Source organism: Natrix helvetica (assembly GCF_964273705.1).
Source record: "Natrix helvetica genome assembly, chromosome: 1".
Lineage (NCBI taxonomy): Eukaryota > Metazoa > Chordata > Lepidosauria > Squamata > Natricidae > Natrix > Natrix helvetica.
This window is the reverse complement of record NC_138548.1, coordinates 197,970,364-197,983,584: the sequence shown is the minus strand read 5'-3', so window position 1 is coordinate 197,983,584 and position 13,221 is coordinate 197,970,364. Positions and strand designations below refer to the sequence as shown.

Genomic DNA, 13,221 nt, shown 5'->3' with positions numbered 1-13,221 from the left:
TTGCCTTTGGACTTTTCTTGTTAAATTCACTGAGGCTGGCACAGGAGAACATTCTGAAAGAAAGTGCTTTATGGTATTTTCAAAACATATTTACAATTTCCCAGCCTTGTAAAAATAAATGGGGATTAGGGGTCATCTGTTAGTCTTTTTCACATTGATAGACTGCTAAGTCACAGGGTAATATCTTCAGGTCTAAACCTACATTCTTTCCCAAAGAGCCAAAGGAACAATAGATTAGCATTAGGTGTGGGGTCATTTTTAACTCAATGGGATTTTTGTTTGTTTGCTAATGCAGAATTCACTTAATTAGTAATTATTTCTACTTGCACATGAGAAAAGCAAGATAGAAACTGAGCTAGCTAGTTGATTTCTCCAAATCTCTTACACAGAACAGGTTGGAACTATGAAATATAATAAAACCAGAGGCTCCTCAAACTTACTAGGAATTTACCGTAGTTGCCAAACTTTGCATTAATATATAGAGAATGGGCATATAGAATTTAAATAAAACATTCTATCTTAAGTTTTACATGGGCCATTTTGACTTTTTTCCTTAGAAATGTAAATGTTTGATTTGTTAAGATTCTAAATAGTCTGAAATTATCCCTTAATATTGTTTTGTTTTGTCACAAAACAAGTTACAGGCAAAGCCCGCTAAAAGCGTATGTCTGTAAAAATATCAAAGAATATGGTTCTTTTAGGAAATGTTTGCCTCATTCTCAAATTGGAAATAAATTAATGACTTCTTACTTACTTCTTATAAGTAAGTTAATTGGATTTCAGCCAAGAACCTGAAAGAGGAAGGCCAAAAACAGAGACAAAGTCTACTAAAGCTTAACAAGGAATTTTGTTTTTAAAGACGGAAGAGAGAAATATTATTCTGGCTCTTTGAGTAGGATTTGAGGCTGTTCAAACAAGGCATACTTAATTGCCTCTATTTGAAAATGAAGGATGGACAATGATGTTACCTCTAACCTTCTTGAATAAAATGTGCAAAGGGAGAATGGGAGGGCTATTGGGGCTTTGAGCCTACTGTTACCTGCTCTGGGCCTTCAAATCCAATTCATGGCAAGTTTCACATATAGCTCATTTTTATTGTCCAAGCAATTCATCTCTTATACCAGATGATTTAATAAAAATAAATAGTTCTGAATCTTGGGAAATTTAGAATCGATGTGCCATTAACTCTAAAAGGATCTGATACTACTGCCAAATTTTTAGCTGATCAGGTGAAACGGGAATAGAGCCAAGTTACAGATCTTCTCATGAGCCTTTGGCACTTCTGAGAGTCATACCAATTATGAGAACCAATCCAAAAGGAGGTAAAGTGTAACGGCCACCAAAGGCATGCAGCTGTTGAAAACCATGGGAAGGAAGACAAAGAGGCTGAGGAACCACAGGGAGCGTGTCAAGATCTTTTCAAGTTCATTATGAGGAACGGAACTAGTTTCAGGGGGCTTGTGGACATGAAGGCCCTCACCCAGCCAGAGGCTGCCATGCCCTATCAAGAAGCCCTGGCTCTTGCCTCGTCCAGGGGCATCAAGAGGGCTGGATGGCAGGTCTGTGGGTCGCTTTGGTAGGGGCACTAGTGTCCGGGCTGGAACTACAAGGGGCATCACCATAGCCTCTGGAATTACTGGCCTCAAGGTGTTAGGTGCCACCACTCTCAAGCTGGGAAAGGAGTCAGAGTCCTTTATTGGACTCTGTTGGACATTTCCCTCTTCCAGATGATTTAGAAAGCAGCCTTCTAGTAAGACTGGTGGGCTATCACGGCCTGATCCCACCACCTCAGGTGGTCCCTGTGTTGCATATCCTGCCATAATTCCCTCCTCCTCACTATCTCTGGAGTCATCGCCCCGTTGCTTAGCATAGTACAGTGTGATCTCTTTTGCCAGGGAACTGTTGAGTGCTCTCTCTGGGCCTGTCCAGTTGACTATGAGGTCACGATCAGTCAAGACACTCTGACGCAATGCAATGAGAGACGGTACAGGACTGGTGTTGTTGCCTGAGCTCTCCTCAGACCACTCTCCTCTTCCTCCAAGCTCCTCTGCTCGAAGCCGGCTCAGATGGGACAAGTAAAGCTGTTCCAGTTCTCGATCTATGGCATCTTCCTCCAAGCGATGGGGCAGCTCTTGGTATCTTCTCAACTGTTCCTCCATGCATTCGTCCATGAAGGAGCCCTCTGTGGTGAGGTCACCCTTGCTGAATTCAGGAGCATCCCACTGTCCCAAGGAATGGGGTTCAGCACCTAGCATGAAACCCAATGGCACTTTCAGCTCCTCATGAGATGTAGTGTGGACCCTGATAGCATGTCCCTGTGGGGAATCAGTAAAATCTACCAGATGATCTTTAGAAGGGTCCTTCTTTTCTGGTGAGTTAGTAGTGATTGTGAGTTCTGGAATCTAGGCAGTGAAGGAAAAAGCAGAAAAAAATAGACAAAATGTGAAAAGGAGTAGTAAAATAATATATTCATCTATATTATTGAACGCTGAATGCTCATAGCTACCTATGGAGTGGTAAAAACAGAGCATTGAGTTTCATCAGAAGAGTAAGGTATGTGCCTTTTTCTGCCTTAGGTGTTATGGCATAACAATCCCAAAATTGCATACCTCTAGAGGAAACAAACACCACACTTTACTTTCCAGTTCCATTTGCCCCAACAGGTATTTATTTCATCTCTTTTTCAAGCACACTACTTGGAAAAATATGTTGGAGGTCAGAAAAAGTGTACATAATTGAATGCGCTATTCTAAAAAGACCTATAAAATCTGAAGTTCAAGCTCTTTTACTACCTATTTTTAATTGTTCATCTTTAAAAGGAGAAAAATTACCATGTTTTATTTATTATATTTTAACACCCATTACTTCTTCATCCTCAAGGTAGCATACATTGGTATGATCACTGTACTATCCTGTGAGTAGTATGAATCAAAAGAAAATGACAGACCAAAATCACCCAATAAGTTTCAATTATCAAACCTGGTTCATCCCTGCCTAACTCTGCAATTTTAACAGTTGTTTGCTGCCAAGATTTGGTAGCTTGTGGTAGCTTTGATAGCTTTGGTAGCTCGGTGGCTTTGAAGGTTGAATGGAGGGCTACAAAAATTTAGGATTAGATACAGCCTATAGGTTACAGGATCCCAATCTTATTAAAACTTTACTCTCAGTCTGTATCAAAAGTGTTAATTTTTAGGATAAAAATGGTTACGTTTTAGCAAGAACCATTGGAAAATAAAACCTGTTTATAGAATTAATGATACATTAATTTTAAGTATACAGTACTTATTTCTCCTCAGAATGTACTGCTTTATTTAAATGAATGAACATCATATATTTCTGCAAGGCAATGCTGATTAAGATGGTTATGTTAAGCAACAAGATATTAGCCAAACTATGTATGATGTACTTATGAGAATAGCAATTTTATTATAAATATTATTCCAGCCTCTGTCCTGTTATTTATGATTTTGATGTTGTTCTTTCCAGAACTAGTATATTTTTCCTCTTTTTGTTGGACTTGATTTCTAATAATAGATTACAAATTATTTTATCACTTCTTTGTTTCAGTCTTCTTATATTTGCAATGGACAAACATTTCCCCCCCAGTAATCCTGCAGCTGTTGGCCCTAGTTTCTCAACCAACAGTTCTGAGTTCTGTAGACCAGCACTCCCCAACCTTTCTGAGTTGGCGGCCTGGCACGCACGAGGGTCAGGCACACATGCAGCTTCATTTGTGTGAGCGGCGGGCACAAGCACCTGTGCCCGCCACACACACGAATGGGGCTGCAAGTGTGGCCCAGTTGCAAATAAGCCATGGTACAATAGTGGGCCATGGCCCACAGGTTGGGGACTCCTGTTGGAGACCATTTAAAAAATAAATGGTTGGAGTTGGAAGGGATCTTGGAGGTCTTCTAGCCCAACCCTCTGCTTACGCAGGAAACATTATACCACTTCAGACAAATGGTTGTCTAATCTTTTCTTAAACACCTCCAGTACTGGAGTACCCACAACTTCCAGAGGGAAGTCATTCCATTGATTAATTGTTCTGTCAGGAAATTTCTCCTTAGTTCTAGGTTGCTTCTCTCCTTGATTAGTTTCCAGTTATAGCTTTTTGTTCCACCTTCAGTTGCTTTGGAGAATAGATTGACACCACCCCTCTTCTTTGTGGCAGCATCTTAGATATTGGAATACTGTTATCATGTCATTCCTGATCCTTCTTTTCATTAAACAGGATATACCCAATTCCTGCAACCGTTCTTCATTTGTTTGTTTCCAGACCCCAATTATTATCAGATCTCCAGGAACTCCAACACCTAGCATGCCCTTGTTGGCCTAGGCAAGAATCAATCCAGTATAGGTTTCTATAAATCATATTTCACCATATTGTTTATGGGAGAGGCACTCTTTGTGTAGCTTCTCAGATTAGACTGGTCCAATATGGTTGAAGCTCTGTTGTACCTCTTAATTCTCCACAGAACATGCAAGCCCCACAACGATGTTAAGGGTGTGCTTCATATAAGAAAATAAGCTTTTACCTTTGTTGATTCAAGTGCTTTTTTAAACTGACTTTCTTCAGTGAAGGTTTTTGGCTTTTCTTAATGTAGTCATTCAAGCCATGCTTTTCTTCCTTCATAGTTTGTTTCACTTGTAAGAGTCCTCTATCCCCTTCAGCTCTTGGCAAATGCAGCCAATCAATATCACTCTTTCGATCCAAAGCATGGCGCACTGTCATTAGTTTTCTTGCCTTCCGATCCAAGTTAACAAATTCTATCCAGGCCCAGTCAGCTATTCCTGCTGTATATTTAATAACAGGGACTGCCCCAGTATTATTTGCTTTGATAATGTTTCCACCATTTAGCTTTGATTTCAACATTTTTCAAACATATTTGATATATTTGAAAGAAGTATTTTCTTGTACTTGTTTCTGAATAAATTGGAAGCTTCTAAAATTCCCAAATGTTTGTAGCCTTCTTCTGGTGCTACTACCTTAATCAAATCTTCATTGCTAAGCTGCATTCCATCATCTGCAACAATTTTGCCTGCCCTTATGGTTATGGTTGCATACTTCTCAATGCCAAATAACACTCCAATATCTTTTCTGAAGTCTTCTGTATTTTTTAATAAAGAATCTAGTTCAACCTTTGTTTTTCCAAATAATTTTAAATCATCCATACAGAGTAAATATGAAATTTGTACTTTTTTGCCAATTCATATCCATAATTTGTTTTACTCAAAATTGTTATCAGAAAGGCCATTGATACTTTACAGTAAAGCTGATAATGAGTCACTTAGGAAAATTCTGCATTTGATTTCAACTTCTAATACTTCACTTTTAGTTGTCAGCTTTGTTCATCAAAATATTCACAAATTGCTGAATGTTTCTAATGATTGCAAAAACTTTGAGACATTTCTCAATCCAGCTTTGTGAAACAGAATTGAATGCCTTTTATTTTCTATTCCAAGCAATGAACAATTTTGTGTTTTTTAAAATCCTTTAAAACCATCTTATCATCAGTAAATGGTTTTTTGTTTCTCTAAAACTTCTGCAGCATCCTTTACTCCTAGGGAGTAAATCATTACTTTTCAAATAGCTGTAGACTTGATTTGCAATTATGGCCATAAGTAAATTGTATTTGTTGGCAAACACGATGAAAACACGGCTGGGGAAGCCTCCTGGACTACTACAACGAGTGGCCAACCCTAGCCGATCATGGGAAGAAATCGCAATGGATTTCATCATCGAGCTCCCAGACAGCAGCGGGAATATAGTAATCTGGACAATTATTGATTTGTTTTCCAAGCAGGCGCATTTCATCGCTTGCTCAGGGTTGCCATCTGCAAAGAAATTAGCGAAAATGTTTGTGAAACACATTTATCACTTGCACAGGGTGCCCAAGAGGATCATTTCTAGACTGCGGAGTTCAGTTCACCGCCAAGTTCTGGAGAGAATTCCTAAGATCCATTGGGTCCACACAGGACTGAGCTCAGCGTTTCATCCCAGCATAAACGGCACAGCGTAGGGGGGCAATGCAATGGTGGAACAATACATCCAGTGTTATGTGAACTATCAGCAAGACAACTGGTCAGACTTGCTACCCTTCGCCGAAGTGGCGTACAACAATGTGGTCCACAGCAGCACTGGATTAACTCCTTTCCAGATTACCAGTGGTATGGAATTTGTACCCATGCCTGAGCTGCCTAGAGAACCTCCTTCCTCTATATCTCTGACTGAATGGATGGACACGCTTAAGAAAGGATGGGAAAATACGAAGAAAGCTCTAGCAGATGCGGCAGAAGCCTACAAGAAGCAAGCTGATAAACACCGCTCGCTCCAACCTCCCTTCCATGTGGGGGACAAAGTTTTCATATCTACCAAATACATAAGATTAAGAATGCCTAGCAAGAAATTTGGCCCAAAGTTTCTAGGTCCATTCCCAATAGTGAAGATAATTAACCCAGTTACAGTTCAACTCAGTCTACCCAGAATTCTAGGGAAAATTTACCCAGTATTCCATTGTAGCTTGTTGAAGCCAGTAATTGCATCCAGCATAAGACCGTCCATCCAAGCTCCCCCTCCTTCTGTAGTGTTAGAAGGGGAAACACATTATGAGGTGAAAAAGATCTTAGACTGTAGGCTGTATAGGGGTCACTTACAGTATTTAGTGCATTAGAAGGGGTACCCTTCTTCTGAAGCTACTTGGGTGAAAAGCTGCAATCTAAAAGCGGATAAATTAGTAAAACAATTACATGATAAATTCCCCGATAAGCCAAAGGGTCCCCCTGGGGGTGTGGGGGGAGAGGTGGTTAATTCTGTTATGTTAATCCCTACATTAATCTCTTTCAGGAATTGTTTCCCTTTTGAGGAAAGGCCGCCTGTCAGGCCTGAAGTCATATTCCTTTCTGGATCTTTGGTCTGCCACACTCTCTCTTATTTTACTATGCTGTTTCATTAGTGGGGAATTGGGAGGGGGAATAGTAAGGAGTAGAATGTGTTGTTGTCAAAATAAAAAAATTCCTTTCTAGAAACCAAGGTCATCTTTTGTTCTCTACACCTCTGACCGGAACTGGATGGGTGGAACTGCCAGCGTGGCAGTGGAAGATTGGACCATGTGATGGACTTGTGGGTGTGAGGGCAAGATCATGAACTTTCAACTGGGTGGGAAAACCTGGGGACATTTTCAGATTTGGGTTTTCACGATGTGCCAACATGTCTCTCTTAATAAATTGGAACTTTGAGGAATAGTTTGCCTTGGACTCTGATTTAATTTTGGATGATATTTGGAATGTTGACACAGGCTATGGATCTGTAATTTCCAGGTTCTTTCCCCTTATCCTACAGAATTAGGAATGTCCTTCTAAGTATTTAGTCATTTTCTGGTTTTGGTACTTCTAAAATTGTACACCTACTGTTTTCCCTCAAGCGTTTCCAAAATTTTAGGGTCTCTTCTTTGTCAGGCTTCATTTGTAGCTAGTTCTTTCCCTTTTTCAAGGGTTTTGTAGAATTTAATACTGATTTGCTCTAAATTGCAAAATCTGCAGGAACTGAATTATTTGATTCTCAAATTATGTGATTGTTCCTGAAACAGCCATAACTCTTTCTCTCAATTGTTCTGCAGTTTCTGATATTCCCTTTACTGTCCGGGTTGTACTTCACCCACATCCACACACAGTTTTGATTTATTTTTCAAAATCCCTTGCTTCAAATTCTTTAAATTTCTCAAGTTTATGCAAATACTCTTTATTTTCAATTCTATTTGCATATACCATTTAGGTTTTCCTTTCTTAATAACTTCATTCCTTTGTATTTGAAGCCCCAATTCCTCAGTAGCTACTGTGGCATACATCAACTGCTTCATTTGGGCCAATGTTTCAGTCGGAATAATTTTAACAACTTCTTCATTGTTTTAGCCAAAAATTTCTTGCCAATTTGATTCCATTTTGATAAATGTATTTTTTCAACTTTTTTCATGGGGGATAGACAGGTGGGGAGAGGTCAAGAGAAGGCAGAGAAGGCAGTCCCTTACTTTATCGAGGCTCTGGAGAGACAGAGACAGGAGCTCCGAGATCGCAGCCGATACTTTTGCCACTGGACAGTCCTTTTTGACCTAAACCGTCCCAAAGAGACAGTGACAGGGAAGAGTATGTCTTGCTGATCTCAGGGACACCGCAAAGTCCCTGATTGATCCAAGAGAATCTCTTCTTGCCAGCGACAGAAGCGCAGCCAAAAGCTGCTGAAGTTGGGACAGCTCCGGAATGGGAGGAAAGCGGAAAGAGAAAGTGTGTCCATCTGGTGAGGAAATCTTATTGTTATAAAAGAGACTACCCCCAAAAAAAATTAAAGCTAAATTAAATTTGAAAACAGAAGAAAAGTAACAGCGAAATTAAGCTACACTGGACAGTGTGTTGTCTTTTTTTAAAATTTTCTTTTATGGATGAAATTTTTGCAAATATTTCCTATTTTTTAAAGTGAACGGATTAGTTTTTCTCCTACTTCTTTTTTACCTATGGATTAAAATCTTTTTCTTTATTTTTATAATACTGGTTTGGATGGTTTTTTTTTTCTATTTTGCTTCACTTAAGAACTTTGTTTCTTTTAAGCCTGCAATATAAAGAAGATATAAAAGGAATACAAAGATGGTTGTAATATCAGAGGGAAAGGAAGTAACACTGCCACTTGGAGGCTTGAGTCCTGGAAACATTGCCCTTTCTTTTTTCACTTTGATCATTTTGACTTTGCATTTCAAGGTTCTTCAGCTTGTTTATACAGAGTAATAAGGAGAAGAGCATGAGTTGTTGATACAGGTACTCTTTGGGAGCTTCATTGGCAGCTGGAGAGAAGTGGAAACAAAGCCTTGTTTTGAAAGATTATAAATGAACTTGCGTCAAACCTAATAAAAAGTTTTGAATGGTAGAGTGGCAGTGTTTACCAGTTGGAAGAATGGCACAACATCAAAAAGAAACCTTAACATTGCAAAAGATTATGTTTGAAATTCAAAAATTATTAGAAGTAACAGAGAAAATTGAGAAGAGATTGGAAAATATAGATTGCAAAACAGTAAACTTTTATGGAAAAATTGAAGATGTTCATCAAATGGAAAAAGTGGAGGTTAGAGTCCTAAAAACTGAAGGGAAAAATGAACAACGAGACAAGATAATTGTTGATACCAACAGTGAACTGAGCGTGGTTGGAAATGGAAAGAGTGGAATATGGAAAGGGGAGATAGATGGACAGGATATCTACCCCAGATTTCAAGGTATAGAAGAAGAAAAAAGAGAAGAATTGATGGATCTAAAGAGAAATTTTGTCAGAAGCACTATTGATAACCAAAGATAAGCTGCTTAAAGAAGCAGATAGAGGGTTTCGAAATTATAAGATATGCTACAAGCAATAAATTGCGAAGAGAAGTCCATACAAATTTTATTAAGGAAACAACCAGAAGACTAATCCTACAAATGACAAAAGACATAAGACTGCACTATTACTGGAAAGACACAGGTTGATATATGAAAGCTTATAATAAAAAATAGTCAAATTTAATTAAATGTAGAGCATTATGTAAAAAATGAAGTGATAATGGATATAGTTAGATAAATAATTGATAATGATAATAATGTATACATATGTATTGGTTTGATAAGAGGAAATGTGATATAAATTGCAAATAGTGACTACGAAAGGAAGTTTAGAAATTCTGTTATGTATGAAAGCTTATAATAAAAAATTTAGTCAAATTTAGTTAAAAATAATGTATATATATGTACTGGTTTGATAAAAGGAAATTGGATATAAATTGTAAACAATGATTAAGAAAGGAAGTCTAGAAACTTTGTTATTAAATATAATCAATTTTTTATTTAGAACATGTCATAAAGATGTAATTATGCTAGAATGAGCTGTACTCATGTAATCACCATTCACAATCTTACTCCGTAGCACCTCTGTGGTGGCCCCCACCAGTCCACCCATACTCTGTAGTGCCTGTCTGCAGTCTCTGCTGTTCCACTTGTGCTCAGAAGTACCTGCCCACAGTCCCCACCAACCTGCCTGCCTTCAAAACCACGGGCCTGTGGCTCCTGCCAACTGCCTGCAGCCCCTGCAGCTTGCCCGCATTCAGAAATTCTCTCCCTGCCAATCTGTCTGCACTCCTCTCCAGCTGCCCCATGCCCTGTAGCACCTTCCCGCAGCTTCCCCCCCCCCCTACAGCACCCACTTCCCCATCCACCCTACTCCTTGCCTGAGACTCCTGCCACTTACCTCTTAACAATTCATATGATGGCAACTGGGACTGTCATTGCCAAGCAATGCAGAAAACCGCTCAGCTTAGACCAGCTGATCAGAAGCTAGCTCTTGGCCTCCCGGCACACCGCCGATCAGCTGGTCTAAACAGCTGGGACTGCTGCTGCCATTCACTGCTGCCGCTCGTTGCTGCTGCTACCTCTCCAAATCTCCCTCCCCCAGATATGGCAAACCCCACTGGGGTTTGACACAATGTGCTTTACGACTATAATGCTTAGCAATGGAAATTCTGCTCCCAATTACTGTATTATCATAACCTTTTTTTCATATGCTATATAAATATGTGTTGATATGTATGAAGAATCAGTGATGGCAAAGTCAGGCCACTCTGACTTTGTCACTCTTTACCTGTTTTATTGGAGTTGAAAGCTGCATCACAGAAGAGTTTGGAAATTCCTTGGATAGATTTCCTTCAATACTTGTTTCTGTGATGAGAGAAAGACAGAGGAAATGTATGGTGATAACAGGGAGAGAAAGTACAGAATCAGCATTCAATATGGAGGACTATTTATTTGCAACTCACATTCTCAGAACTGCTGGATAGTTATCAGTAATTTGTACTTCGGTGAGCTCGGAATGGGATCCTGGACATCCAGTTTCTTAATCATCTTAATTTATAAATATTTTAAACATTCTTTTAGAAGCCCCTACAGTCAGCATTGAACATATAATTATTGAATAAGCACCAATCTACAGTAACTAATAAATCTCAGAATTCAGTTGGCAGAAAGGCCCCAATTTTTTTCTTCTTATTATACATCATAATGTATATCAGAGTCTCTTAAACAGTTTTCTCTCAGGACCCCTTCCTACTTTTAAAATTTATGGAGGACCCCACAAAAGCTTTTGTTTCTATGGGTTATATTTATTTATCTTTATCATATAGATAAGTCCTTGACTTACAACCACAATTGACATCACCCCCAATTTCTGTTGCTAAGCAAGATAGTTGTTAAGTGAGTTTTAACATGGTTTATGATTTTTCTTGCCACAAACAAGTGAATCACTGTAGTTAGTGATTAGTGACACGGTTGTTAAGTGAATCTGGCTTCACCACTTATTTTGCTTGTCAGGTCACAAAATCTGATCACATGACTCCGGGACAGTGCAACCGTCATAAATACATGCCACTTGCCAAGTGTCCAAATTTTGATTATGGGGATAGTTGCAACAGTTGTAAATGTGAAAAACGGTCATAAGTAACTTTTTTCAGTGCTGTTGCAACTTCAAACAGTCACTAAAGAAATGGTTGTAAGTCAAGGAATACCACCCTATATTAAAAATTAAAATTGATGTATCTACTGCCACTGTCACTTCTCATGATTTCAAGTGGGATTTTAATATTATATTAGTTTTCAACAAATAATTTTGATTTGAAAGGAATATATGAAATCAAATATAGATATAGATCTTTAAAATATGTAATATTTTATTACATATAGATATAGATCTTTTAAATATATACCACTCCAAAAAGATTTTGAATACAAACTGATATAAAATGAAAATATACAAGTTTAGAAAACACAAAATTAAACATAGTTTTAGAATCCAGAAATACCTTAATTGACTGTTCAAGTTTATAGTACTTTTGGGTAGTCTGTCAAGCCATCAAGATATAATAGAGGAAAAATTTGAATATTAAATAACTCTTCATTTTCTGTTGACAAAATACACTTTTCAGTTTGATTTTTTTTAAAAAAATTAAAAAATAAACTGAAAATTGTTTGATTTCAACAATAAAATAAACTGTAGAAGAAACAATTCAAAGGAACTGCTTGTATGATTTGTTCCCCTAGAAGTGTGTTAATTATTAAACTACAATAAGGTTTCTCCTTACAACAATCTGAAGAACAGCTTCACATTCACCAAGGACTGTGAAATGTATTGTTGGAACGCTAAGCTCACCACCATTTTTTTAAATTGCTGATCCCAATGCTGCATACTTTTCTGCTGATACCATTGTTTCTAGCTGTTCACCTTGATAGACAATGGCAGAGAAAAGAGGAAGGAGAGAAATAAGTTTCAAGAGAGAAATCTAAGTTTCTCTTTGAGGCACAGTTGATTTTTTAGCTCTTTTATTTTATAGCAACAGGCTACAATTGTGCATACAAATTACTTCCGATTTACTATAACAGCGATGGCGAATCTTTTTTGGCTTCCATGCCATAAGTGGGGGCAGCACAGGGGGGTCGTGTGCAGGCGTGCCGCACCCATAATGCAATGCACGACCCCCCCAGTGCGCATGCGCGCACTACAGGCGTGACCCCCCCCCATTTTTGCATGCTTTTTTGCCCTCCCCAGGCTCCAGAGGCTTTATAGGAGCAAACAGCCTCCCCCACCCCCCCGGAAGCCCTCTGGAGACTTCAGGGACCTTCAGGAGGCAGTCAAAACCCTCCGAGAAAACCGGAAGATTGTTTTGAGCGCTCTGAAGGCTTCAGAGACCTTCAGGAGGCTTCCCTGAAGCCTTCGGAGTGCTCAAAACGACCTTCCGAGCAAACTGGAAGTCACTTACGGTTTGCTCGGAGGGTCGTTTTGAGCGCTCCGAAGGCTTTAGGGACCTTCAGGAGGCTTCCCTGAAGCCTTCGGAGTGCTCAAAACAACCTTCCGAGCACACCGGAAATCACTTCCGGTTTGCTCGGATGGTCGTTTTGAGCGCTCCGAAGATTTCAGGAACCTTCAGGAGGCTTCTCTGAAGCCTCGAGAGCAGTCAAAATGACTCTCCGAGCAAACATCAAGTCACTTCCGGTTTGCTCGGAGGGTTATTTTAAGCACTCCGAAGGCTTCAGGGACCTTCAGGAGGCTTCCCTGAAGCCTCCGGAGCAGTCAAAACGACCCTCCGAACAAACAGGAAGTCCGTTCCTGAACTTCCAGTTTGCCCAGAGGGTCAGTTTTTTGCGCTCCAGAGGCTTCAGAGAAGCCTC

General features: G+C 39.2%; 1 protein-coding gene across 1 annotated transcript in view; it reads right to left on the bottom strand.

The window, feature by feature from the left end:
* Positions 1-316: 316 nt before the first annotated feature.
* Positions 317-13,221, bottom strand: part of PPP1R3F (protein phosphatase 1 regulatory subunit 3F) — a 44,564-nt gene continuing 31,659 nt past the window's right edge. Inside the window, exons 3-4 of the mRNA XM_081950610.1 lie at positions 10,646-10,722; positions 317-2,402 (exon numbers count right to left, since the gene is read on the bottom strand). Of these exons, the coding sequence (XP_081806736.1) occupies positions 1,299-2,402; positions 10,646-10,722 (1,181 nt within the window). The 3' untranslated portion in view covers positions 317-1,298. The remainder of the gene's footprint in view (positions 2,403-10,645; positions 10,723-13,221) is intronic.